General features: G+C 42.1%; 1 protein-coding gene across 1 annotated transcript in view; it reads right to left on the bottom strand.

Annotated features, from left to right (window-relative positions):
* The window catches only part of LOC137916253 (glypican-1-like), a 44,570-nt gene extending 25,507 nt beyond the window's left edge, over positions 1-19,063 (bottom strand). Inside the window, exon 1 of the mRNA XM_068759331.1 lies at positions 18,904-19,063. Coding sequence (XP_068615432.1) covers positions 18,904-19,063 — 160 coding nt within the window. The remainder of the gene's footprint in view (positions 1-18,903) is intronic.
* Positions 19,064-25,488: the final 6,425 nt, after the last annotated feature.

The raw sequence follows: 25,488 nt of genomic DNA on the forward strand, positions 1-25,488 counted from the left end.
GCATTTAAGTCAAAGCGTTGGACCAACAAAGTTTTTGCATAGATCTGTTAAGATTCAAGTTAACTTTTCTAAATTGATCTGGGACACAAGTCAAGCACAACATCTGGTATTGAAGAAAAATACAATGTTCTGGCACAGATCTGTATTTTTAAGACAAATCCGTTCAGCATTGAGGAATTGAGAAAATTATAACAAAAAAAGAACATGAACATTGTCAGTTTCAATATTAATCGCTGCAGTTTGATTGCTGAATTTGGAGATTTAGCATTTTCCCACCATTGGCATTGAACACAAGGTCTTTAAAAAAAAGTCTTCATTTTCTCTATTTAATTCCTATACTTGTCCCACAAATCCGATATCCCTTTGACTGTATCTTGTTAGAAAGGATAAATATGTCCGAAATAACTCTTTCAGTGCGGCTGCTTTATCCTTGACACATTATGGCGTGTGCAGAAATCGCATGTGCTTGTGTGTGTCTCACAGTTGGGCCGTCTCCTGATGGAGAAAGAGCAAACAGAGCAGCCAGTTCCCCGGCGCTCTGCACTGCTCAGAGGTGGAGAGGCAGACAGATGAAAGCTGGCCTGCTGTTGTCAGGGCCTGTCAGAGCAACAAAAGCCGGTGCACATTCATCCAGGACTGAGTCAGAGACGTGGACACAGACGCTGTTTGGCTGATACAGCTGAGTGAAAGACATGACGGGGTCAAACAGGAGGGTGAGCACATAAAAGAGATGGAGTGCTGGGTTGAAGAAATATTAAAGAGAAAAATTTAGGAGGAGCAGATTCTTTGCAAGCTACCGGCAGGCATCTGGCTGCCATCGGTGGAATACATGGAGAAAAAATATATATAATGAATATTAGACTTCGATGGAGCACAAATCCAAATACATTTCTGTATCTTATCCAAATATGGGGTTTACAGCCAGTGTCTTAAACAATGATCTCGTACAATTTTATTAAAAATGATTAAGCCCCTGACATAACGTCAGCAAATAAAAAGAATAAAACTCAACTGTTGAATAATATATTGAAACATATCAGAAAAGCATGCGTATCTCTCCAGACACTGAAACATGCAATCTGCAAATGGACATCGAAATTCATGCAATTAATATATTTATTTCTTGTACTTGCGCTGCTTTTATCCATTTAGAATGTCTTGCGGCGATCGGCAGAGTTTTGAAGTTTTCCCTGTAATGTGACAGAAGTAGATGGCAGTCGCTAAAGGCATCCTCCGGTGCTGAGGAGCTATTGGCTAGATACGTTAGAAAGATAACTATCCATCCAGCCATCCGTCCGTCCTCTGTATTCAGTGGAGGCTCGAGCCCATCCCGGTGGACAATGTGACCGTTAATCACAGGTGCACACAGAAAGAGACACATTTTGGACTGTAGGAGGAAGCCAGAGAACCCACGATCAAATGTGTTTGTTTTGTTAACGTAAACTGTCCGTTCTACCCATCGATTGTGGGACGACACACGATTCATCGACTTATCCCGTCGACGCCGATTTTGAAGGTTGAGTTGCAGACGCAGCTGTTTTACGTGCCGAGATCTTTTCCCCCTGAAGCTCACCTCTTTGTTTTCACCTTCCCTCCCTCTCTCACGCTGTGTGTTCTTGAAGTTTGACAGTAAACATTTCAGGGAGAACCGCAGTGCCAATAACTCAAAGTTAAGGTGTGCGTCCAATAAACAGTGTAAAGAGAGATTCACTGTTAGTGCAGCAATTACGTGTTAATAAACCTTTGTAATAATAATATTTTGGGGTTTTTTAAATCAGTAATAATAATATGAAGAACATTTGAACCTCCTGCGATTCCATGCTGTAACTGAGCCTCCAGCCACAAAAGAAATGTGCGCAGTCTTTTCTCTCGCTCTCATTCTTTTGATAGAAATATAGAGAAATCCATTCTTAATAGAGCAGAAATGGCCCGCATGATGGAAAGTCTGAATGCATTTCTATTTAATCTGCCTCTTCTTTTTTTTTGCCAGAGCACAAAGGCTGTCAGAAAAGGTCATCAATCACCAGCCTTCAAGCCGGAAGCCCCCCCCACCCCACCCTGATGCTCCCTCCAAAGCGGATATAAAGGTTGTCAAATCGTTCCTTTGTAGTCCTCAGTCAAAACAGTTAGACGGTATTGAACGTTATAGGTGATTATAGATCAGGTCGACCCTCTGCCTCAGTTATTGAGCTAAGGAAAGTCTCTCAGTCCCACACCCCCCACCCCCTCTCTCTCCTTCCTTTCCTTCCTTCACCTCTGGCTGGAAATCTGTCCGTGGAATCTGGGTCGTGTTTAATTTATAGCTGCCGTTAAAAAATCAACTTTTAACAGAATTGCCTATATTATTTAACGTCCTTTATTTGACGTACATATAAATAAAGAGTATCAGCATCTCTTTATTTCCTATCCTTGGTGATTTGGAATTAAATTAATTAACTTATCGGATGTGCAGCGAGGGGGTTGCTTTTATGCACATTCACTGCCCTTGAGCGTTTAAAAAAAAAAAGAGGCAAATACATAATCCATCTGAGGTCTGATTGATCAACAAAGCCCCAACAGCAGCACTTTAATCAGTGGATCAAAAGACGGCACTTTGTATTCCGCTGTGTGTGTGTTCCAGTTAACGGACAATCGGATGCATTATTACGATGGCCTAAGTGTCATTAGCAGTGAGTCATATTCAAAGCCTGATCTGAATAAGGGCGCGACATGGCAGAAATAAAGCTGTACAAAGAAAGCCCTGTTTTGGCACAGTTGTGTGTGTGCGTGGCGAGCGTGCCAAGCTGTCTGTTTTGAAGTCAGGTCAGGACAGGCTAACACTTCAGGCATGTCTTCATCACTGTTAGTCAGCAAAGCGTCTGGACGACAGATCAGATTCAGCTGACAGCCGGGCTGAGAGAATGAGAGACAGACAAACCGAAGATGGAAATCACATGGCTAAATGGGCAGCGCAGCAGGGGAGCAGATGTTTACTAGATGGGCTCGCAGGTAGGAAGGAGAGAAATAAAAACCTCAACCAAGAGAAAGCTGGAAAGCAACAGCGCCGTCAAAAATGACTACTTTATGGGTTTTTTTCCCTTTTTTTGAAAGACATAATCATATAATATGTATCTAGTTCAATGACTCACTCGACTTAATTTGAGTTGACCTGACATATCGTGCCTCCCATGCTCTGAACAGCTTCTGCCATATAATTTGGGCACTTAACAATCAATTTATTAAACAGCAACTTTTTCTCGTGAATTGCAATTTACAAAAACTATTAGAGACATCTAATTCCATACCCCCCCCACAAAGAGAATTTGACAACCTTTGATCAACTTTGTGACTCAAACTTTGCAACAGATTGTTGCTGCTAGCCTTTCTTCTCTTTGTGTAAAGGGAAATTGCTTTTCAGAGATGACACATAATTGATGCTTTACTTGCAGGTAAAATAAAATGCACAAGCGTACGACAAATGTACAAAATTTGCCTGCCACTCATTTCTGAGTAGATTATAGGTTGCTGCCTTTCAGAGTGTCTTCATGCATTCAGCCGGCAGACATCTCAAAATGAAAGGTGAGGTTCATGAGTGATGGACACAAAGGTCGGTTTTCAGATGTAGGACATCTTTATTTATATTTAACGTGATTTAACGTGAAATATTTTAATTATTATCTCAAGTGATGTTTATATTAAGTTGTGAATAGCATAAAAGCCTAAATTGGACATTAATTGGGATTCAGTTGTTTTATATTCCATACAACTATGCATGAAATAAACTCTATAAATATAGATCATCAAAAGTAAACGTCCTTCATTTGGAAACCCAGAAGCTGTTCATGAAGCTGTGCTAACGGTTCTTGATTGTCTGAATGCAAGCAATAATCTTTGATTGCTCCTCCTGGGAGGAAGATCCTTTGGATGAGGTCAGACAGAACTACTTGTCCTGTGACAAAAAAAAAAAGACTTTATTAAAAAACACTTTTACACATGCATCTGCAAAGGAAACAGTTCAAATCCTTCAGTAATTTGTCATAAATTAGTGCGTTTGCGTGACACTGAAAGGCGGTTTGGTCATACAAAGATCCCTCCCGTAACAAACGTAATGATGTGCAGTGCCAGATCATGTGCACCATATAAATGTGTGCTCTGTGTAGCACAATCCACCGATTCTTTACACAAAGATCTTTGAGATCCACAGCAAATTACTCTTAACCAGAAATTGACCAGCGGTGAACGTAAAAGGTCAAACTTGGGATGCAACATGCACGACTGAATTATTTAGCTAGAAACTAAAAATCAGAGGACACATTGTTGTTGCTGTTTTGTACTATAATCTAGAACTGTGTTCTTGAACAAAGGTACAGAGTGACTTTTAATTTTAATAGACAGCCCTTTCCTTCTTTAGAGCTCTTCATCTTGGCATGCGGCCCATGTGGGAGCTGCTTACTTGTGCTGCTCTGACAGGTAAATGCACAAGACGTGTAAAGGAATGCGTTCACTCACTACGCCGTCACCTAATCCCACATTCAATGGCCTTTTCATAGATTTGAATTTGGAAAGAGAATATCTAAATGCTTGATTAATCTGCACCCTTCATTCACTCTGTGATACACAGTTAACTAATTCCTCTGTCTTCAGAGATTCAGATGTTTTCCCATCACCATCGCTGTATTCTAAACATGGAATCCGAAACTCCTGGCTTGCTCTCATTTATTTTATCCCAACATTCTTCAATCGTTTTATTTCTTTGTTTCCAAATTTCAAACAGTTCTCACTGTCAGACATGAAAACTTTCCGACTTTCATTATGCCATTTGGGAGACTGTGTGTAGACCATTTATGCGAGCTCTGCTCCAATGTGGAACGCGGTGGCGCATTATTTTGTGCAAATCAAAGGCAAGTTATATGATGGATAGACTGTAGCTCCAATGGACCGTTGAATATTCACATGCATACCTAGCCTTTAATGTAGCTTCACACTGCTTGGAAATTAGCATGCATGAACCAGTAAAACTGCTGGTGTCATATCAAGGGATATCTTCAAGAGGCATACAGATCTTTTCTAAAAGCGGACAAGCCAGTTGAGACGGTCAAAAGTAAAGCAATACTTCCTGAAATGGTTGTCAGTGTGGCTACACTTTATCCAGGGTATGGTAAATGTGTATGGACACACCAAAGAAGATCTCGCAGTAGCAGGTATACGGACATCTAGACACCCATTCATCTACATAGAGATGGCATAAATGGACCTTTAGCTGACGGGGGAAATATAGCACAGGCCATTTCTCCCAAGCTAGTGAAATGTGCCACTGAAAGAGTGGGGCAGCTTCTCTATTGTCCTCTGTCACTCGGGAGGGTCATTAGAAAGGTCTGGTGAATGCTGAAGGGGTAGATGGTTATCCTCACAGAGTGAGATAAGGAAAGAGAGGAAGGAGAGCTGAGAGGTTGGCCAGGAGACAGATAGGACAGTGGCTTTTGTTCTGAAAGGCTCTTAAACTGAACACCTATACTGTTTAACTATTACATATATTTGAGGTTAAATGCAGTGAAATTATTTTTATAAATAATTCAGTATTTTAAAAGATCCTGAGCATGAGCTGTCAGGACACTTTTATTTTAGGTGTCCAAGCATCCAAAATAAGCCTACCTTATACACGCAATGGCTTTTGGCTAAAGATCTGCACTTTGCAAGAGATTTTAACCACCTTCAGTTTATTTTCTCTCGATGCAGCTGAAAAGTGTGAATACATTTGACATACTGCTTTTCTGATTCTTTATTAAAATACACCTTCTCCTCCACATTTTTCTGGACCAGCCCGAAAGTATAAGCAGTCCATTAGATTGCACCACCTCCTTTGGCAGGAGAGATTTCTATCACCACCTCTCCTTACTCTTTTACCTCACCATCCAGCTGTGTGAAGGTGTCAGAAACTCTATGAGAAGGACTATTGGACTCGACTACATGGACTAAAGCCAGCACTTGTCTGTCGTGATGTAACCTTTTCCCGACATTACAGTTGCCTACAAAGCTGTCCATTGTGCGGTCAAGTTCATGCATTCCACCCACAACCATCACACCAACCAGATATTGCTTGCACCGGCAACAGTCATGAGGTAAAAGAGCAAAAGAGCATGTTTAATTAACTTTAAATCTCTCAGCTACCACTGAGCTGTGCCAGCACACTTGTTAGATCATGCCCTATTTGATCTTCATGAGCATTTTCCCCCTAAAATTAAAGGAGAAAAACAGACACCATAAAATAGCTGTCGACTTTCATCTGTGCACACCTTTGTGCACTTATCCAACAGGTGGTGTATGTGTGTGTGTGTGGGTGTGTGTGTGTGTTTAAGCATCTTTTGGTATCGCACAGAGTAAGTCTGTAAGCTATGTGCCCTGATTAGAAAAGAATGGTTATTTACATTAAGCTACGCTGCAATTTTCATTTGTAGGTCTTTAAAAAAAAAATAAGAATAAAGAAAAACCTGAAGAGCTCTGCAGCACATGCCTCTTGTAAGGCTTTCTGTCCAAAGTCTTCCCCACAACATTTCTACTCACAACTATATGACAATTTGTCATTTAACATTTTGCCAGCGGATGCTTCAGAAACGACTTGGAGCAATGAATGGACCAAATAGAACAATTAGCAGGCAGCCTGCTCCAACTCCTGAGCTGTATTGGCATTGACCAATCAGTTTTCTGTAACATTTCATGTGAAATTTTAATACCTGCCAGGCTTGTTTGGACCCACAGTGGAGCAAATATTAAAGAAAAAGACAAGCTTCAGTTCCTTTCGGACGTGACTGATGCAAACAAACTTGAACACAAGTAAGAAAAGTATATCTTTCTACGATGTCTTTTGTACAGGTAGTCGTCGACTTACAACCTATGTGGCTTATGACAATGCAACTTTACGACCGCGCTGGTCTGTTGTTATTTTGGCTGTTTACGACATGTTTATAAGACATACCAGAAAGGCAAAAACAGGGGGTAAAGAAAGAAAAGGTCTTTGTATTATAGCATGAGGAACATGAACTTTGCAGAGTCTTATTAAGGTGAGTATCTCCAGACAGCACTGTAGGTTCTCTTGACAGACTATAATAATTACTACAGGGGTAAATGCCAGGTAACTGCCAGGACTGATGTCTGTAACAACACATACTGCTGCCGTGCACGACTAGAGGTTCAACAAAAACCCAAAACCATGACAGAATCTGTTTGCTAAACAAAGCAGGTAATTTCTTTCTGGCAAGACGACAGACACACCTCGGTGGCACCTCTTCAAGGACAAAGTACAAAGTATCTCCTTCACCCATTTCCTTTAAGTGACTTAAAATGATAATTTATCTTAGGATGGACTGTAGCAATTAATGGGACAGTCCTGAGTCTGAGAATGCGTGAATGTGTGTCACTGGTCTGCATGCAGGACTTCATGAACAAACTAGGAGACGAGAATTCCCAACTAATCCCAGGAAATTCACTTGGAAGAGAAAATGTAATCCACGAGTAACTAGAAAAGCACTCAGAGAGCGCAGACCTCCGCCGAGTGTCAGGTTTCAAACAGGGACTGGCAAGCAAGAGGACCCCCAAAATGCGGAGACGGAAAATTAACATTCACCATATATTAAAGCCATGTGACACAGGTGGAAATAAAATAATAGGGTAAAAATAGAAAGGGAACAGGGTATTTATTGCAGTGACGGTACATTAGTCGCTGCGTTCCCAAGACAGAAGGGGTCTTGGCGCACTTTGCAAAATGGGTAATGTGGGAGGTTTGGAGTTCATGTCATGTCATTGAGCTATGAGGAAAGCTGGTAGACCTCAACATACATTAACTTCCCATGCCTGCTTGAGAGAAGAAACTCGAGAGACAGCAAAGTGCTTTTAGGAAAAGGTAACTTTGTGAAAAATGGAAGAAGGCGGACTGAAGCTGATTGAAAGTGAATGTACCTCATGACAACGGCTGTCTGAGATACATTCAGTGTTCATTCAAGTCCATCCATGGAAGAAAACACAGAAGATATTTTATGTGTTACTCAAGTCAAATATAGTTCAAAACGCGTGCAATCCGTCCCTGCAGTCTTTGGTACACAAGCAGCCCGTGGGTAAGAAAGCACAATCTACTACTGGGATCATAGATGACAACTACTGATGGCAGGTTGGGCATCAGGAGCCTTGCTCAAGGGCACCTCAGCAGTGCTCAGGAGATGGACTGGCAATCTCCAACGTGTTGGTAATCCAAATTGTTAGGGAACAGGCCACCCTGCAGAATCAGATACTGCCAGCCCTGTCTCCATATGGGGAGTAGAACCCATGCCACCTGGGTGAAAACCAGGACTCCTAAGCACTAGACCATATGGGACAATTGTCTAGGTGGGGCATTAGACTATATGGGACATTATCATTGTGGTTGAACAAATCTGCATCTCTCTCGCTCAACAGATGGATACGACAAGACTCTGAAATTGAAGACATTTGGTGTATTTGTAAAATGTTCATTTAATTGACTGCCTCTTTTATTTATCGTGATTGTGTATGCATGTATGGTGGACTGCATGAACTGAATTACCCCCTGGGATAGATAGTTGTCTGAACTGAACTGATTGATTCTTGGCAAACTATTTACTCAAATAACAAAATGCTTCACAATCAAAAGTATGCCAGCCAACGAAAATAATACGAAGAAAAAATACTATTTGCAACCCATTTTGGCTCTCGCCTCGTGGAGCAGTGAAGACATACGGCTAATAACACATTTAAGTTCACTGTGGTAGTTAACATGCTTTTTTCTGAAGGAAACGTTTCATGACTTCCTCAAGCCTGGAGTGAGTGAAGCACATGGCAGCCAGAGTGAGTAAACCAACAGGAAAAGTGTGTGTGTGTATGTGTGTGTGTGTGTTCATGCTGTTTCCGCTCAAGAGGCTGCGTCACCCATCAGTTCTGTTCCTGCACAGTTTGCAGTAAATAAACACAGACTAAGGCGAGTGATTTAGGTCGCCATGGCCCTGCTGCAGAAAGCAACTCTGGAGAGCTAAGCGATGCTCTCCTGTCTCCTTCTCATCCTCGGTGTAGACACCAGCAAATGTTTAACTTACAGGGCCTTGGATGCTTGAAGTCAAAGTTGTTAAGGACTTTAAGGGCGTGGATCTGTTTATGGAAGCAATTATATGATTGATTTTAATTATGCAAGCACACATCGCTGCTGCATATTTGCACAAACACACATTTATGAATCGGTCGAATGACCCGACTCGAATGAGACAGTAGATTTAGCTCAGTGTCCCAGGCATAAACAAAAGTCATTGACGTCACCCAAAAGCAACAGGGCCGCCAGCCAATTTATAGAACAATGTGAAGAAAGAGGGGCTTTGCGTTGAGCGCGACAGCTGTGCTTAATCACGGGAATTAAGCCAAGGGAGATGTGAAGGGACACAGAGGGGCTGAAAGAAGGTGGTGAAAGCTGGAGGGAGCGAGAGAGCGCCTGAAGATAAGGTTGGAGAAAGTGAAGAAAGGTTCAACTTTAAAGTTGCATCTAAAACACTGGAAAGACCTTGAAAAGGGATGGAGAAATTCAAGGAGCGGACAGCTTAATGGGAAACATCAAAGATGTGGCCGTAACCAATGCATGGAAAGTAGAGCGTTTCCTTTTAACAGCCAAAAATACATTCAACAACTTTAATTTTTCCCAATAAATGTTGACGATCAATTTAAAAAAATGTTATAGGACGACAAATCTCGAGAAGGTCTTTCGGTAACCCAGCCGCACTAGTTCCAATGTCCTCTAGGCCCAGGCCATCCGTCAGTAGACATCACAGGACAGGCCCGAGTCTTTCATTCTGAGCATCACAATTTTTAACAGGATTTGTGATTCAATTTGACTGAGTGATGCCCTCGGCTCCCGAAAGCTAGGATTGAGGCAGGTGGGGATTTTCTGGGAGAGCAGGGTGAAGGGAGCAGGTGGGGGGGGGGGGGGCAGTGTGACGGGGATGCTAATGCTCCTGTTCACAGACTGAGGAAGTGCTTTAGCCATAGCTGTAGACATGCTTAACCAGTTTACTAGAGGAATGGAGTACGTCAGCAGCGCACACACACACACACTATAGTAGGATGAGATGAAAATTGATTGAAAGTGCAGAAGACATGAAGAGCTGGATAAAGACGTGATGTGCTGTTTTGGAGAAATGATATGTATATAAATAGATAATTGTTGTAATTAAGATAAAACAAGCTGCATGACACCAGAGACTGGTGATAGAAGGTGGGTGAAAATTTCTTTGGAAGCCGTTCGCATCATCTTTGACTGCATTTCATCTTAGCACGAAGACAGAGGGAGCATAAAAGATTTACAGAGAAGCTTTTTAGTATAAAGCAGAGCACTCTGATGCGAAATAGAAACATAGAAGAGTTTCTGATTACGTTAAAATATCCATCAAGTAAAAAAACACAAAAACATGCAGACTAAGTAGTAAGCACCGAGCATCCTTTCAGTACAAACAATCAGTATGACACTGGTGAAACACTGGGCTGCAACCGGTTGCACTTACTGCATCACCTTTGTGCATGTGTGGTTCAGGATCATTGCCATCATGCACCTCTGACTGTTTCTGCAGGCTACATTTGTCCAGCGGGTTGGAAAGTCTATAGACGAGTGGAGAATTTGAACAATTTCTCGCCAGCTGTCAGTCAACGTGAGGAATTTAGCATCAAGCTACCGAATGACATCAACTGTTATTCTATATGTGTGCATTGTGTGTTATTTCTGGCAACAGTTTGTTTCTTTAAATATCTGGTCGAATCGCTGTTGCTGAATATAGCGCGCAGACGCACAGAGAGAAAAGATACCCACGTAGGTATATTTAAACACAGGATATATTTCAATGCATAAAGACACAATCAAATATTTGTATACTACACACAACAAACACATTCTACACACACTCGGAACACACAAAGCCGGCCAGCCATACTTGGGTTGACAGAGTTCATTTGGAGGATGTAAAATATATATGGGATAATACTCTGTAGGAGAGGAAGAGGAAGTGGAGAAGAAGAGTGGAAGCAATGAGGGATAGCAAGACAAATGCAACTTGGATGAGACGGACTGAAATTTGCTCTGCTACAGCTGAGCAGAAGAAATGCATGCAGACTAAATAAATTAGTCATTGTCATTTCAGGTTCATTAACTCACCATTTCCTGCTGGGAGGAAGGAAGCGAGAAGGACGATGTGTAAAACGGTACGGTACATTACAGTAGCTAAAAAAAACTGGGCTCTTCTACAAAGGATGAATACTGAAATGCTAACTAGAGCGGAGACGGAGAGAAAGAGGGAAGTCAGAAAAGCAGAACGAAAATATTTAGGCAATAAAAAAGTCAGTCCTGTACCAGAAAAGAGGATGACAATTGACAGTAATTACATACCCTCCCACTGTAATTATGAGCTTTTTGTGCACGCCCCCCTCTTCACATAAGGTCTTAGTAATCCTCTGGTCGTTCCCGCTCCTCCATCTTCACTTTTCTACCTCCAGATTTAAATGGCTGAACATGGTAAAAGCCAAATAAGCAAATCATGGGACTTTCCTTAGATATAATTGATGCTTGACAAAATGATGTCACAAAAAAACCCAATCACACATCTAATTACAGAAAAATGTGCTTAGAAAGCACAAAATCCAACAGGAAATGGGCATTAGTGCAGATTCTGGAAAAAAGAAAAGGTGCTTTACCACAAACAAGGAGATGGATATATAAAAAGGCTCCAGTACACAGTTAGAACTCATTTGGGTATTCTGGTTTGGACTGTTTGGGGTGAGGGTACCAAACATTTACCGGGGGGTTAGGATCACAGAGAACGCTTGGAGAAACTGCATCCTGTTCCTAAAGGAAAGCAATGAAGCAGCATTCTGATTTGAATATAATTGCATTCAAACTGAGAGCAGAGGAAGCTGGCAGACTGCTAAAGTAGGTGTAAGAAAAATGCATCACCATAAGACAGGAAAGACCTGGGTGTCCTCACATACAGCCTCATAAACTATACAAAGCAGGAGACAACCAAGATCAGACGATAAAAAAAACAGGTAATGGCAGATCGCTGAAATATAGAGCCAGATAAATCACAAACTCGCATCTGTGAGCATGCAGTAAACTTCCCATGAAAAATAAATGATTTCACAACTTCCTGTCCAACAGCAGATGTGGAAGATGAGACGGAATAGAGCCTCACAGGCAGAGACGACGTTGGGAGGACGAGAAGGCTCGATAATTCGTATAATTGAAACGAGTGTGAAACTGTTTATCTCAAGGAGATAAAACCTTCAGGAAATGACAAACGGCAAGATATTAAAGCAAAAAATAATGCTATTGTTTGGATCAATTTTCTCAGAGCAGTTCAAAACTAAATCCTCCAAATTCACAAAAAAAAAAAAAAGCCTGACAAAGTGGAAGATCCGGTGGAGATGGATTGGAAAGCATGACTGTCGTGAGTCTCCAGTGTGGAAACATGCTTCCGCTTTTGAAAAGATCATGGAGAAACATGTTTACTCCTGAGGGGGAGCGAGCAGGAACCAGGAGACAAAGACGATATTCACAAGTCTGGAAGCACCTGGGATTCGGGCCTCACACACACCAACAGATAACATGCAGTCCAGTTTCTGCACAGCTCCTACTGCATTGATTTATCCTGCAGATTCGAGATGACACTGTGAATATCAACCTATGAATGGAAGAAGGGATGCTGTCGCCACCGAGTGAAGCAGAAGTGGCTTCCTCTTTGAGTGAAGTGTGTAGTTGTGGGGTTATGCACTGTTGCTCCTGTGTGTCCTAATCTTTATTAAATCTGTATTGTGTGTGTGTGTCGGGCCTCAGAGCGGCAAGAGGCGGGCCATATGTCAGGCATTCAACAGCTGGACAGCGGGGTAAAGATTTCATCATCTAGCCCAATCTTTAACAAGCCGGATCTCTGCTGTCCGTGTATTCTGTGGTGCGCAGGGTCCCGTGAGCTGCATCAAAAGCTGCGCTTTAAGATATGGCCCAGGGAGCAAAAATTGTGAGGTGTGCTTCTTTCCCCCGTGCATGGCATTGCACTTAAATTTACCTGGAAATGAAGAGATGCTGGAACAAAGAGCGATTTGATGTTTTTACTTGATAAATGCCAAAAGAAAATATGAGGCTAATGTCAAAGCAAATTGAGTCAACAGATAAATCACTGACTCTTCTAATTGGCTTCATCTTACTTTGACCTATATATCAACACATGATCTGACAATGAATGTAATTGTGAGCTGAACCCCTAGACAAAACAATTGCATTTCAAAATACCTACTTTAAGACAATGGCAGCATTAGAAATATAAAAATATATATAAAAACAAATCTTAGCCAAATTCTACGTTTGTGTGCCTCCAGTCTATTGGTCCAGCTGATTTTTGTATCGCAGTCACAGGATTTCCCACGCATGGGACCAAATAGAATGAACGTCTCCGAACAAATATTCCAGTCCGCAGCTGCAAACTGTGCTTATGGGTGTGTTGGTGTTAGGGCGTGTCATTTTTTAAAACTCCATACTGAGTGCCCTCATTGAACATGGTATCGTGGGTGTCCTGGTTTGAGTCTGTACCATCTGTCTGAAAGCAAAGGCGAGCAGAAGTGATGTCACACAGAGTTAAAACACCTTTCATGTTGCTTCAAATAACTGCGCTGCTGGAGGGTATAGGAGCCATAACAGCTCTGGGTGGCACACGTATGCATTTACATAAGTGATGAAAGGACAAACACAAAAGAACAGCAATTATGCACATGCATAATAACACACACACACACACACAAAGAAAAGTTCAAAATGTATTTCGGACCTTAAAACATCCTCCCCTTGAAAAAAAAAGAGAGAGAAAGCCCATGTCCTGCGTGATGGTCCCGTGAAGAGGTTCCCACACCGTGCAGAGCCACTAATCATGTCTGGACAGAATTGTTTCAGCGACGATGACGTCAGGAATTGAAGCTTGGAGCGTGTAAAATGAGCTGTTTCGCTTTTTTTATTTTAATCTCTCTTTGTCGTGACTCTTCCCCTCGTTTTTCCTACACACAGCCAGCAAATCCAAGTCCAAAACCAAGCCCAATTCACAGCCCCCCCCCCCCCCCCCCCCCCCACACACACACACAACATCAAACACACTGTGGTCTGTTTCATGCTTTCTGCAGCCCATTTTGGCTTAATGCTTCAAGAGGGCTTCTTACTGACTTCAGCATATTCGGTTGGCTGGCGCGCGCACTCGCGCAATGTGAAACGTGCGCGCTTCCAAATGCCGGCAGAAACACGTGGACGGGAGCGCAGTCGCAGAGTTTAAACTGCAGCGCTGTTGCACAGACACATGTTGCGCGGGGCTCTGGGGTGGAATTAACCTTCAGATAAGCCTTGGACCTCTTATCTCCTCCTCAGCTAATGAGTTCAATTCACAAGGCGCCAATATGAAAGTCCGTGTGATCAATTAGTTATCCGCTATAAGGAGAATAAGAGCAGCGGGATGGGATGGAGATGAGACAACCGTCCACAGCGGCTACGATGACACGCGCGGACACACACAGATACACGCACACATCCATACAGCTATCGTAATTGAAAACTAGAAAATCACTCAGAGCGCAGACCTCCGCCAAGCAGCTCATTGCTACCCAAATTGGATTTGGACCATCCACATGGTGATTTGGAGCATCATCAAAAGGTTCTAAATTGTTCTAGGCATCTCTATACACCAACCACGAACAGATGAGAGGGTGTGTCAAATTCCATGAACATCGGTCAATAGCCATCCCAGATATTGAGGAACACATTTTGAAGCTCCATTGAGTGCAATGTTACCGAAAATCTTTAAAGTGATCCATAATTCAGGATCTCTTTCTGGATCACCACCAAACTTTTAATCAACTGTTCCTGGTAAGATTTTGACTTTTTCCTGAAAATTTGATAAATATCCGTAGAGAATGTTTTGAGTTGCCTTGCTAACAGACAAACCAGAGGCAGTGAAAACATAACCTCTCCGGCGGCGGTAATAAAAGGTTATCACTTTGTCTATATTTCTTGTGTAGTTTTCTCTTTTTTTTTACTAATTTTCCCCTGCAGGGGAAAAAAATCTTTTCAACAATTTAAGGTGTTCTTTGGAGGTGAATTTTTATTTTCTGTGTGAATAAAAGAAGCTGATATAATGACTCTTTAATTACAAGGTTCTAAACAGGCCCGGCAGCATTTGTTTTTCACTGAGCTGCCATCCAACCTGCTGCTGGTGCAGCCTGTACATTAGTGTGATGCTGTTCATTTCAGATTCATGCCATATTGGAAATGTTATGAAAATATTATGGTGTCTGACTTCCTGAGATTGTCAACACCATGTACACACACACACGTCTGTAGCATTTTGTGGGTTCGTCTTGAGGCCACAGTGGCAAAAAAATTAAATCAATCTAAGAAATACTTTTAATTGTTCAATGTTGGTACTGAAGGTCAGAAAGAAATTACTTAATTAACCCCGAACATATTTCTTTAAATATTTTAATAAGAGTGCTTTAATGAGGTCAAGCAGCCTTGCAGGGGAGTGGAGAAGAAGTGCAAGGTCGTCACAAATGTATAAGTATACAGAGGTTCAGAGACATACAGCATGGAACAAAGCCTGCCTTTATTCCAGACAATCCCGTTACTTTATTATCCCTCCGTCAAAGAGATGAAATAATTTATAAATGAGATTTTCTGTGTTTTTTGTTTTGTTACATAGCAACAACTGTTAAACTTAGAAATTACAAATTAAAAAAACTTCCCCAAACGTTTCGATGTCATCCACCATGACGATCAGCCCTTCTTTTTTCTTCTTCTTTTTTTTTTTCCAGCCGCAAGCCGGTCTTTGTGAAATATTTCCTATAGCAGGCCTGGTGAGCAGCAACCCCACTGTATCATTAGCCAAATGGTGGTTAGCGATGACACTGCAGAGCCCCGAGGGGACTCGCAGTCTGCCCGTATCAACCAGCAATCAACAACAGCACAAATGCAGTCTGGGAAACTGTAGAAAAACGCTCATCGCCTCTCTGCATGTGTCATGCAGCTTGTCTTCTAGCTAATCATCTAATACTCATTGGATGCCAGCTGCTTTCAAAGAGCACGGGGTGCCTTTTGCTTCGAGAGAGAGAGGGGACACAAAGATAAGTCGTCAGGACTGTAATGATGGGGCGGGACAGGGAGGGGGCAGATGAGCCTCATAAAAAAAATCAATCATCCATTTTTGGTCACACCAACTAAAAAAAAAGCACTTTCCAAAACTGATTACACAGTTTCTAAACGAGCATCAATCACTTGATTACTTGTGAGCCGTTGCTTTTCTTTTCTGCCCTGCTGATACTGTTGCCATGGTCGCGAAAACACTACATGTCCCGCCGAACCCAGGAGCTTTCTTCTACGTGGCTTTTTCCTCTTGGGCTTAGTTAAGATCAGGGAACCATCCCAGTTGTTTCAGGATGAGCACCGATGTGTGAGAAATATTTAGGTGCTGTTCTTCACCGGTGACTTGAGCATGATCAATATGCTGGGAATGTGATGTGGGCGGTGGGCAAACATGAAATTACGATTCCTTAACTTTGGTGCATGTAACTCCTAATCCTTGTCAAGACTGTTTTGTTGTTTTTTTTGCATAAGAAGTACATAATAAATGCATTTCATTGTTTGCCCAGCAGAGTATAAGAGAACATGTTAAAAGTGCTGCAACTGGGTGTCACTTTTGACGTTTGGATGCAGCTGTCTCTTGTTGTAAAATTAAGTCATTGTGTGACCTTGACTCCGGCTCAGCTAATGCATTAGGTTGATCAGAGTCCAAGCATCTTAGCAGGAAATATTCTTCCGCAAAATGTCAGCGATCATCCACAACATTCTGGCGCATCGTAATTTGAAGACATAAATTCAAGCGTTCCTATTTTACCGAGGTATTTAATATGCCAGACTGGAGCGAATGAGCAGTTATTTATGACTGAGAGACAGGAGACGTCGGGACGTGGAGAGAAATATCATCAAAGCCAAATATTTCCTTCCATCTCTCTCTCTCTCTCCTTTCCCCTTCACGGTTCTCTATCCATCTCTTCCCGGCTGCCGCTGCACTGTCTCTCGCCCTTATTTTCTCTATTTAAGAGAATGCATTGACCCCAGATTTAAGTAAGATCCACCATCATTGATTGAAACAAGAGGAATGGTCGATGTCATGACAAGACAGACTCAGTCTTTAAGGCATTATGGATTGCAGACATTTGGAAGAAAAAGGGACTTTTAAGGCGCCGGGGGCTGGCGTTATTCCTATCAAAATGATTTATTTAGTTTGGCCAATCAATTAAATTGGAAGCAAAATATACTTCATAGTATGATATACGGTGTAATGACATGAGCTAACAGGTTCATCACATCGCTGCTCCACCTTCAAATGTTATAATCTCTCCTATCAGCGCTGCCACTGGGAAAGATCGACTGTGTTCCTTTTGCCTTAGTTATCCTTTCCTCACGGATGCGCTGCTCCATTTGTGCTGCTTAAAAGCAGGTCAAGAGAGTTTGAAGTCTGAGCTAAAACCACGTGAAGCAAAATCCATAGCACATTGTAATCTTTGTCTGTCCAGACACAGCGTTCCTCCTGCTACTTTTGCTGTTTCGCGAGCCCGTACGGCATCAGAAAATAGAACGGTTTCTACTTTAGGATCGTTCCCTGGGTGTGTGACCTTTAGATGAAAACGTCAGGAAGTCGCCCACACGTCTTAGCACCCATACAGCGTGTCCCAATGCACAGACATCTCAGTCTTCACAGGGATCTGTACACACGTATAAGGAACTTTATGGGAAATTAACTAGACATCTTACAGACGGCAGCTGATGGGAATTTGTAGCGTTTCAGACAATGTCACTCATTTCTTGAGAATGAAAGGACATAAAGTACTTCAAATATTAGACATGTGTTTCTTGATTATTATTTTCTTTCTGTCAGAATATATTTTTTGATATCCAGGTTTAAAATACTTTACTTCCCTAAAGTATGTGACCAGGAAAGTAGTTAGGAGTATAAATACACATTCACCGCCTCCTGTCTTGTCCTTGCATGTAAAATACTGGAACCATAGACCCTGACATTGCAGCAAACTGTCTACGGGTTTGTGTGAGTGTCTGTGTTCCATATGTTTCGCACCAAATTCCAAGGCGAGCACACATGTAATGTATTCATCCAAACTGCTTAGCGGGCTTGCGACTGTCTGACTTCAGAAAACCATGGTGAGCAACGGCGTGATTACGGCACATGGTCAAATTAACTGTGGCCGGTCATTCATAACGAAGAATTCCGCGGACACAGCCGGGGTACTTCCAAGAAGATGAAAGATCAGGGGGGGGGGGGGAGAAACAGTAGCAGCTAAGTTGAGAGTGACGTGGAAACTGGAAGCTGATCCGGTATCTCAAATTACAAACAAATTTTCAGGGACTCTCGTATTTTTTGAGGATCAAACAGCCTGAGGCATGCCTTTACATATAGCAGTGTCTCATCTTGAAAGGCAGACAGCAGAGAGGCAGGGCTCCTCTGCTTACATCGAAAAGTGATGAATTGAGATTGTTAACAACAAATATTTAAGTCTCAGTGTCCTCGGGATTCAGGCATGTTCACCCCTTTCTTTAAATCACACCAACACCCACTGTTGACAGAATAATTTGTGCTATTGCAGGTGCAACTTTGCCCCCAAAATAGACCAACATTACTCAGGGGTACCCGCAGAGAGGTTTTGGTTCTCACTGCCATTAAGTTTACAGCAACTTTATGACATAACCAACACAATTAATGCAATAAAGTATTCGTCCGTGTGTGTTCTGGCTGTCAGAGATAATACACTTTTGCCAAATTATTTTAGAGGATTTTTTTTTTTTTTTACCTGATATCTCAAACTGGGGGACACCATCCAGAGAGAATCCTTTCCCGTTATAAAACTGTCTGATATCCGAACAACTCCGGGCTTTGCTGGCACCTTTGTCCCCGCAGGCTGGTGCCATCAGCGACGACGCTGTCAGAACCGCTACGATGAAGAAATCCATCCCAGCCGGCTGCTGTATTGTGGAGTTAGTCAAGTGCAAATCCGACTGTGTTTGAGTCCTAAACGCGGAGTGAGCGCCCGCGCGTTAAACACAGCCGCTGCGTGCTGTTGTGCGTAAAATATCTCCTTCCTTTATCTCCCCTTGTCCTTTCGGTGCGTCTGTTGAGTGTGCGTGCGGTTGCTCTCCGCGCACAGCTGCACGGCGAAGGAGCGCCTCGTCACAGGGCAGAGATCCCGACTCTCCCCAATCCCAGAGGCCGACGCAAACAGGGTAGGAGAGGAGCTTATTTAATGTGCGCCCAAGGACGCGCTATCTTCTCGCGCTCTGTCCAGGACGAGCGCTGACCTCCTATGAACTATACGCTGGTTGTTGTTGTTGTTGTTGTTGTTGTGGTTCATCTACAGATAGAGAAAACACAAAATGAAAGAATTAGGTGTGACATTTTCAGAATAAATTATTTAAGTGATCTCAGAAAATAGCAGTGTGTGTGTTACGCCGACGCTGCGCGCCCAGGTTCTGCAGCCGTGCGCCTACCGGCTATGTTGGACCCGAGGGGATCTGAGGGAGGAGAGACGGCACAGGCAGCCACTGCAAGCTTGTTTCCAAGTCAGGCTTCCCGGGACGATGCCACACTATCGCTGCCACTGTGCGGAATGGGGGGGGAGGAAGAGGATGATGAGGAACGGAAGGAGGGAGTAAGAGGGAGCAAACTGGAGAGGAGAGAGCGAGAGGTTTCTCTTTTCTCCTGCCGTTTCTGTTTCACTCAGTCTCATCTAAATGTTATTTTTAGACGCATTTCAGAATAACGTTAGACAACTGTGTAACATGATTTTATTTATTGTCGTTTTCATTTATCGGTCCTGAATGAGCCACGCTTTGCATTTCATGAAGTGTTTTAGATCTGAGGGGAAATGCGCCCTGAACGCGTCCTGACAGCTTGCATGGTCTTCACCAGCCAGGTGTTACAGGTGAACCGTGGGAGTGGCCGATAGGTCCCTTGATAACCCACTCTCCAGTCCAAGACAGTGACGTCCCACTTCTTTCTTCACTTTGAGGTCCCAACATCGTGTCAGTCCTCACCGTGTAATTAAAGGACAAGTCCGTACCTGTGCGCTTGTTCAGCTGTCACCTGTTGAATGCGTTCAATCCTTGAACGTGTGTGTTGTTTAATAGCACAGACAAGAAATGTACCCAGATGACGTCAATAATGTACTTACATACAAGTCCAGATAAAAAGAGAACATGTCTTTTTTGTTTCCTGTGATATCAGAGACCTGCAGAAATATTCTGCTGTTGGATAATTGGTTTAGAGTGTATATGATGGAGCAACACACACACACGCACACACACAGGCAAACCATGCAGTGTTCTCATGTGAAATAATGTGCCATTAGTCATCTCTGGGTGTGAAACGGAATCAGGCGGTATTTGGGTCACTCCTGTGGGAGATGCTTTTTAAGGTTTGCTCGTGGACGAAGATACCACTTCACATTATCGCGGCGACACATGAAGAAGGAAAAAAACTGTAACGCAGACAGAAATAACCAGCTGTCCCGTGGCAGACAAAAAAAAGTCATACGCTGTGAGAGAAAGATGGAAAAAAAAACAGAAGAGGAAGCAGCTACTTCCTGCATCCTGATCATTCTATTTATGAATACCGACATTGTTTATGAATACATTAGGACATGTTGCCATTATATCAATAATAATAATTAATGTGTTATTAGTGATAAACTCTACAACTACATGACACCATAACAAATGACTACACTTTCCTCCCATTATTACAGCTCTGAAGAATTAATCACATCTCCGTTCACAGCATCTCATCGCTGCCTGTGCATGTTTATTTGCAAAGGAGTTGGCACAATTGCTGTTATCTTTTGGAAGTTGGGGAATTGTGTAATGTAGCAGCAGCAGGCAGACGGCATTTTCTGATCATCTGAATCACTATTGCTTCACATTTTTATTGCAATGGGGAAACACTGGGCAGAGTTAAGCACACGTGGCCAGAGGCTAATAAGCCGACAAACCTCAAAGGGTGTGTGTGATAATGTGTCTGTCTGTATTATATATGGGTTTCTATGCCCATGACCTTCATGCATATGTGTGTGTGTGTGTGTGCGGATGATGTGAGTTTATGTGTCTGACTGTGGCACACATGTGGCCAGGTCGGCAGCTCTGATGGATGCAACCGATTGGCCCTCGACTGTCTGGTATGGGGATCGTGCAATTAACGCTCAGTAAAGCCACAGAACAGCCATGTTTTCTTCAAGCTGTCTTCTATTGAAGTTTTATTGGTTCTGACCATGAAAGGCCTTCTAATGAGCAGCAGGATGTTGGAAGGGGTGGGAGGGTGAGGTTGTGTGTGTGTGTTCGGGGGGTTAGAGTGGCAGCAAAAAAAGAGGGGAGAGTGCATGGTTGAGAGTTCGTATAACTGAGCAATTGTCAGTTTAGTGGACAGATGCTGCAATTATGTGGTGAGAATGTTCAGGGTGCGACGAGATTTTATAGTGAAAATTACATTGTTTCTATACAGAAATACTGAGTATACATGTTTACCACTGCTTTGGGAAAACATACACTTAGCTGTAAAGAAGACGGCTTGAAACAAATTTAATTGTAACAAAGGCTTTTCTCTGTGAATGCTCAGCAACAGTCTTCTCTTTAAAGGAAGGCTAGATTTATGCACGTTTGTCAAAAATATAAAAACAATAACATTTTGTTGGTATATAAATGTGTTATTTCTGCATATTTAAGAATACGTCTGCAAATTGGGGGCCCCTGAGCAGTTGTAAGGGTGCCGGAGAATTCGATGAGACCATTCGCTAAGCCCCACCCCTTTGCAGTTTGCCACTGCTAGTCCATCAACATGTCAGCTCTAGCATGGATTTAAAGTAGTATGGTCGCAGAAGTATAAACTTACCAGACTGAGCTGGTCAATGCTATGCTTTGATTGGCCATTCTGAATTAAAGGGATGGCGCTAAGCAAGGGTCAATTGTACTTTTGAGTGATATGGTGAATATACCTGATAAAGGTATACTGTATAAGTGTTTGAATGTTTCCATTTTGCATCAAGACTATGTAGCACATTTACAACATAAGTTATTCTTCTTAGACTTTTGAAGTTTAAATATTTGTCCAAACAAAACTTGGTTTATTAGATGATAAATATAAAATAAAAAAATCAGGCTATGTCCCCCTAAAGCTTCATAATAGACAAAATGGGTGGGACTATTTGATAGGAATCATATATTCTACATCTGCGTCGAGGCTAAGATATATGTGACATAAATTTCATCATTAGAAAGTATACACCCAGACTCTGTGGGGACACTTAACAGCGGCTTCCACACAGCTGCATGGGAACCAACTGGAAAACTAAACTTCAAACTAAGTTTGAACAGATGCTGTGAAAAAAGACACGATTGCTTGCATCTTTATAATTAGGCTCCATACCTGTAGATAATAATATACATTTGTGTGTGTGTGAGAGAGAGAATAATCGCTGTCCAAACACATGAATAAAGAGATGGGGAATCCGAGGGGAAACACTGGGTGCAAAAGCATTTGAATAATTAATATGTCCTTCACCTTCAAATACACTAACACAATATTCTCCACAATTTCCCTGCAGGGATCAATTATTTCTCAGTCTCCTTCCAAATATTACTTGTTTGAATAGTTCTGCACAAGAACCGCAAACATGCATAGTGATCATTGTGTTTCTGTGCTTAGAAGGCATCAGGAAAAACACAGGAAATAGTATTTTACTAATGTACTCTGTAGAAAATTATACAGGTGAAGCTAATCATAACAGCAACTCATCAGCATCAATACACTTTAGCAGAACCGGCTAATTAATGCTGATTACATATATTCCCTGCTGTTAAACCAGGCTCCAGCGCTTTCTTGTGTTTGCTCTTTTCCTGAAACATGAGGCTGTGTTGAATTTCAGTTAATACAAAAATAAAATAAAATGGAATTTATTGTCACCGCAGAAAATATAAATCCATACATCATTATTTATGGCAAAACATTTTTTTGATGTAATAAATATGAATCGTTAGTGCAGTTATCAGATATGGAAGTTAGATATTTTTGTGTTCACAGAACATCTAACTTCCACAGGTATCAAAAACAATCTCCGTATAGCAAAGCAAATCGTCTTTCATTCTTTTATTTGCTTATGCCGTTATTTTAAAATGGTTCATCGCTGTCATTTTTCATACTTTACATCTCAAGGTATGATTTTTTAAAGACATTTGCGGCATAAAGAGAAGGGTATCGCTATAAAACCTAACAGCACATAAAAGTATGCTGAAAGATTTAATTCTCCCAAGAACTTCAAGTCACTAATTTCACATTAATTAAATCTACTCTGAAGTTAGTCATTATGACTCATTTGCTTTTATTGCATTTCAATCTCTGGAGAATTCAATCCAGTTTGTTCCACTGAATTATTTTTCTTGAACTTCAGAGTATCAGCGCGCGCAGCCCACGCCGGTGTGGGATCTCTCCAACCTCTCCAGCTTCCTCCCACCTTCCAAATACTCTAAATTGCCCATGGGTGTGAATGTTTTAACAAATTAATTTCATTTCATGGATTTGATATACTTTTAATTCAACTGAATAACCTTTACTTCTACTCAAAACAAACACTGTTCTCACATTTAAATAATGAGTTAATAAACCTTCACAGTGCACATCGGGATAAGACAAACACCCACTGCCAGGCCTCAGCTCGGTCTCCATGCACTTAGCAGTGTGCAGTTTCAACAGATGAAATCAGCATTTAGAGGGAGATCACCGTTTCCTCTTCCTTCGCTGGTGCAGATAACATTGATTCTGTCTATTTTTAATGTAGCCCGAGTTCAGCACAACCATGCTGAATGTGCTAGAATGTGTGCACGCTATACTTATTGGGTTTCTCTCTTCCCTTCCTCCTTCAGCATCTCTTGTCTTCTGATGGTGGTTGCTATTTTGTCTCTTGTGAACACACACACTGGTTACTGTTCTGCCCTCTGAGAACACTTTAGCCTTGCCGACCTTTTCCCGTTGATAAAGCCACGCAACCAAAGCTTAAATCATCTGTCTCGTTTGCTTCTTAGCCATTTTGCAGCGCCGCTTCATCTCTGGTCACATTTACTGAGAGCATCTCCCTGTCTGTGCAAAGGCAGCCTTTGCAAATCTGCATATCTCCATGCACACAAAGCCCTCCCCAGTCGCCAGAGACAAATGATGACAGGAGACATTTTGATGTTGACTGGAAAGGGTTGACAGATCATATTGTAGAGGAAAAATGAGAAATAGCAGAGCAAAGTGGGAGGAGGGGGCGGACTTCTGAGGCAAGATAAGGAAGGAGAGAATATGGTGATGGATGACATGAGGGGAATGACAGAAAAGTGAGTTGGGGAAGAAAGTAGTGGGGAGAGATTTCACATTCATAGTGGATTGTGCCGGAGACAAAGGAGGGGTGTAAAAAAAGGAGGCGAGAACTACTCATGACCAACAGGGTCCTATCCTTGGTCCTATTCCTGGTGCTGTAGTCATAAGCAATATGCTCACATTTAGGAAAAACGCTTCCCGTGATATCCAGTTTATATTTCTCTATGGGGGTTCTGCCTCATTCCAATTGACTCCAAACGAGGAGAAATATCATCAGATGTACAAAAGCACCTCAAACTGCAGAAGATTTGCAAGGGACCAAGTCTGTGCAGCTTTTTTTTGCTTCAAATTTTGTTTCGGTAAAAGATTGAACACATAAAGAAAGGTGTGATTGTTTGATTTTACATACTTGCTTTGATTAAAGGAAAAAATAAACTTGCTAGAAAACGAACTAATCTCGGTCATCCGGCGACGAAACAAGAGCAGAGATAAGCTAATATAGTATTGTTGCGTCACACTTGCTTTGGAAGCCGATGGTCTGATTTTTGACCTGAGAGGTCTGTCGTCGTCAGAAAGTTATGGCTGAGCTTCATGCCCCTTGTGGTCCAGCATAGCGCCTCACGCCCCCAGAAGTCCACTTGAATAATTTTGCCAAACACAGAACTTTGTCTCATCCCTTTGTCTTGTATACAATGGCAGACTCTGCGTCCATCTGGCAGTAACATTTTCTCATTCCTGCACCAACTTCATCCAATTACCCTGTTCATTTTCCCGCATGCTGTTCTCTTATAAATGCCTCACCACCTCTATTTATCATTTGTCTTAGAGGATGAATTAACTCGCCTCATCTTGCCGTGAAAACTCATTAGCTTATGAGTGGCGAGGACAAAAAAACTGCAAGTCTCAGATGACCTCTCATGACCAACTCTCAGGCCAGTAATTATGTCCTTGTCTTTTAATACATGAATCAATGTAATCATTAAATTCACAGTGGTAAATTACGTGCCTGTTGCTGAAAAAAAAAAAGGTTTTGGTG

This window comes from Brachionichthys hirsutus, unplaced genomic scaffold (genome assembly GCF_040956055.1).
Source record: "Brachionichthys hirsutus isolate HB-005 unplaced genomic scaffold, CSIRO-AGI_Bhir_v1 contig_280, whole genome shotgun sequence".
Classification (NCBI taxonomy): Eukaryota; Metazoa; Chordata; class Actinopteri; order Lophiiformes; family Brachionichthyidae; genus Brachionichthys; species Brachionichthys hirsutus.